Below are 1,998 nucleotides of genomic sequence, written 5' to 3'. Positions count from 1 at the left end.
CGTAAATGATTTTTCGGGGGGGGGGGCGACTGGGGACGCGATAAATTTTTGGAGGGAGCTTAAAACGTTATATTGGTCCACAGGGCCGGGATTCCAACTTTTCGCCTTTTCTGCAGTTTTTATGATTTTTGTTTTTGCAGATTGCTTTAGAAAAAGGTTGCCAAAGAATGCAGTGGGAAGTACTTGGTTGGAATAAGCCTGCAATTAAACTCTACGAGTCTGTCAATTCTACAGACCTAACAGCCACCGAAGACTGGCATAAGATTGTATTATCTAAAGAATATTTTTTACAATTTGCTAATAATTGAAAGAGAAATACATACCGTATTTTTTCAAATGAACGCAACATAACGTAATATAAAGGGCAATTTTATTTTTTAAATTGGTACAATTTGAGATAAAAAGGAAGACAGGATATAAGATACAAGGCGCGATTTACTGAAAATTTAAGGAAAAATTGAAATGTACAATACACTTTAAAGTAATAATATTTCAAGTGTTTGAAATGCACCAGAAAACGACGTATTACAAATATACAGTAAAGTTGATATATAAAAGTGAGGGACACATAACAATACTAATTGGTCGTAACTGTTTTTCATTCACATATCAAATCCATCAAATTCCAAAAATAGTAGCACAGGCTGAATTACAGCTTGGATGTACGGTACAAATTAGGCAAATCAATAAATTAATGGGTATATACAATTCAATAAAATGAGGAATAAATTAAGTTAGCTATACAAATTGAATAAAAAAAAATAGCCAAATTGATTATCTGTTTATTATTATCAGAAAATTAAACCCTACTAGTTTACTCTTAGAGTAGGCCTACCGGTACGTAGTGGGTCATTATTACAGATCAACTTTTTAGGTGGGTTACTACCAGTTGGCCATAAAGATCATGTGGTTTCTATTAGCAGAAATCTGGTAGAAGTTACTTCCCAATCGCTAGAGGGCCTAGTTTCAGAATATTCAGTTCCACCTTCTCATTTATATGACGCATTTCCGTGTCACATTCAATGTTTACAGTTCATCATCACACGTGTCTGTTGAAGGAGTCGGCAGGCCGGTTTGACCTGCTAAAGTTTATATTTGATTTATTGTTTTGGAGCAATAAAGGCCCACAAGATCATGGAAGAAGAACGTTTCAATATACGAGAAGCTATGCCAGAGGATTGTGCTGCGGTAATGAGGATGATTACTGAACTGGCAGTCTTCGAAAATGCAGAAAAGGAAGTACAGAACACAACGGAAGGTCGTATACAAAGTGTTTCATAAGTGCATTAGAACTTTTTTCAATATTTATGTAGCGCCTTTTGCTATGCGACTAAACAGGAATATTGAAAAACGATCTCCCAACAGTCTTTTCGATTTTCATTCCTCTTTCAGGACTAAAGAAAGATATATTTGATTCTGGCGGTCTCGTTTCATGTCTCGTTGCAGAATATAAAAGACCAGAGAATGAAACAAGCGAGGTGATTGGCTATAGCATTTTCTTCTACACTTACAGTACTTGGAAAGGCAAAGTGGTCTATATGGAGGACCTGTATATTATGAAAGAATTTAGAGGTAGGTTGATTAAATATACACATTTTTATTATCATTATGTACTGAATGACGTACTAGGTTAGTGAATGAATAACATTAAAAAAGAAGGCCAAGCTTTACTATAGTTTATATAATTAATCTTCCATTTGATTGTAGGAAGGGGATACGGACGGTCTTTGATGAAGAGAGTTGCTCAGGTAAGATTTAACCCATAAATCAAAATTTTATTTCAAAATTCATATTTACAATCACAAGCCTTTGTTTATTATGCAGATAGGGAATTCATAAATAGCAAGGCATTTGTTATGAGATCCCTTTCAAACAATATAAATATATATATATATATATATATATATATATATATAATGTATATATATAAATTTATATATATACAAATATTTATGATATAAATATATATGATATATTATATATAAATAATAGATATAT

General features: G+C 32.7%; 1 protein-coding gene across 1 annotated transcript in view; it reads left to right on the top strand.

Moving 5' to 3' along the window:
- Window positions 1-1,998, top strand: part of LOC117117710 — a 7,969-nt gene that overhangs the window by 3,889 nt on the left and 2,082 nt on the right. The window contains exons 4-7 of the mRNA XM_033262104.1: window positions 141-307; window positions 1,089-1,258; window positions 1,393-1,572; window positions 1,708-1,748. Coding sequence (XP_033117995.1) covers window positions 141-307; window positions 1,089-1,258; window positions 1,393-1,572; window positions 1,708-1,748 — 558 coding nt within the window. The remainder of the gene's footprint in view (window positions 1-140; window positions 308-1,088; window positions 1,259-1,392; window positions 1,573-1,707; window positions 1,749-1,998) is intronic.

This window comes from Anneissia japonica, unplaced genomic scaffold, assembly GCF_011630105.1.
Source record: "Anneissia japonica isolate Jap-2015-1 unplaced genomic scaffold, ASM1163010v1 scaffold234_len1672027_cov178, whole genome shotgun sequence".
Lineage (NCBI taxonomy): Eukaryota > Metazoa > Echinodermata > Crinoidea > Comatulida > Comatulidae > Anneissia > Anneissia japonica.
Note: the sequence above shows the minus strand (reverse complement) of the source record. Positions and strands in the feature narration are given on the sequence as shown.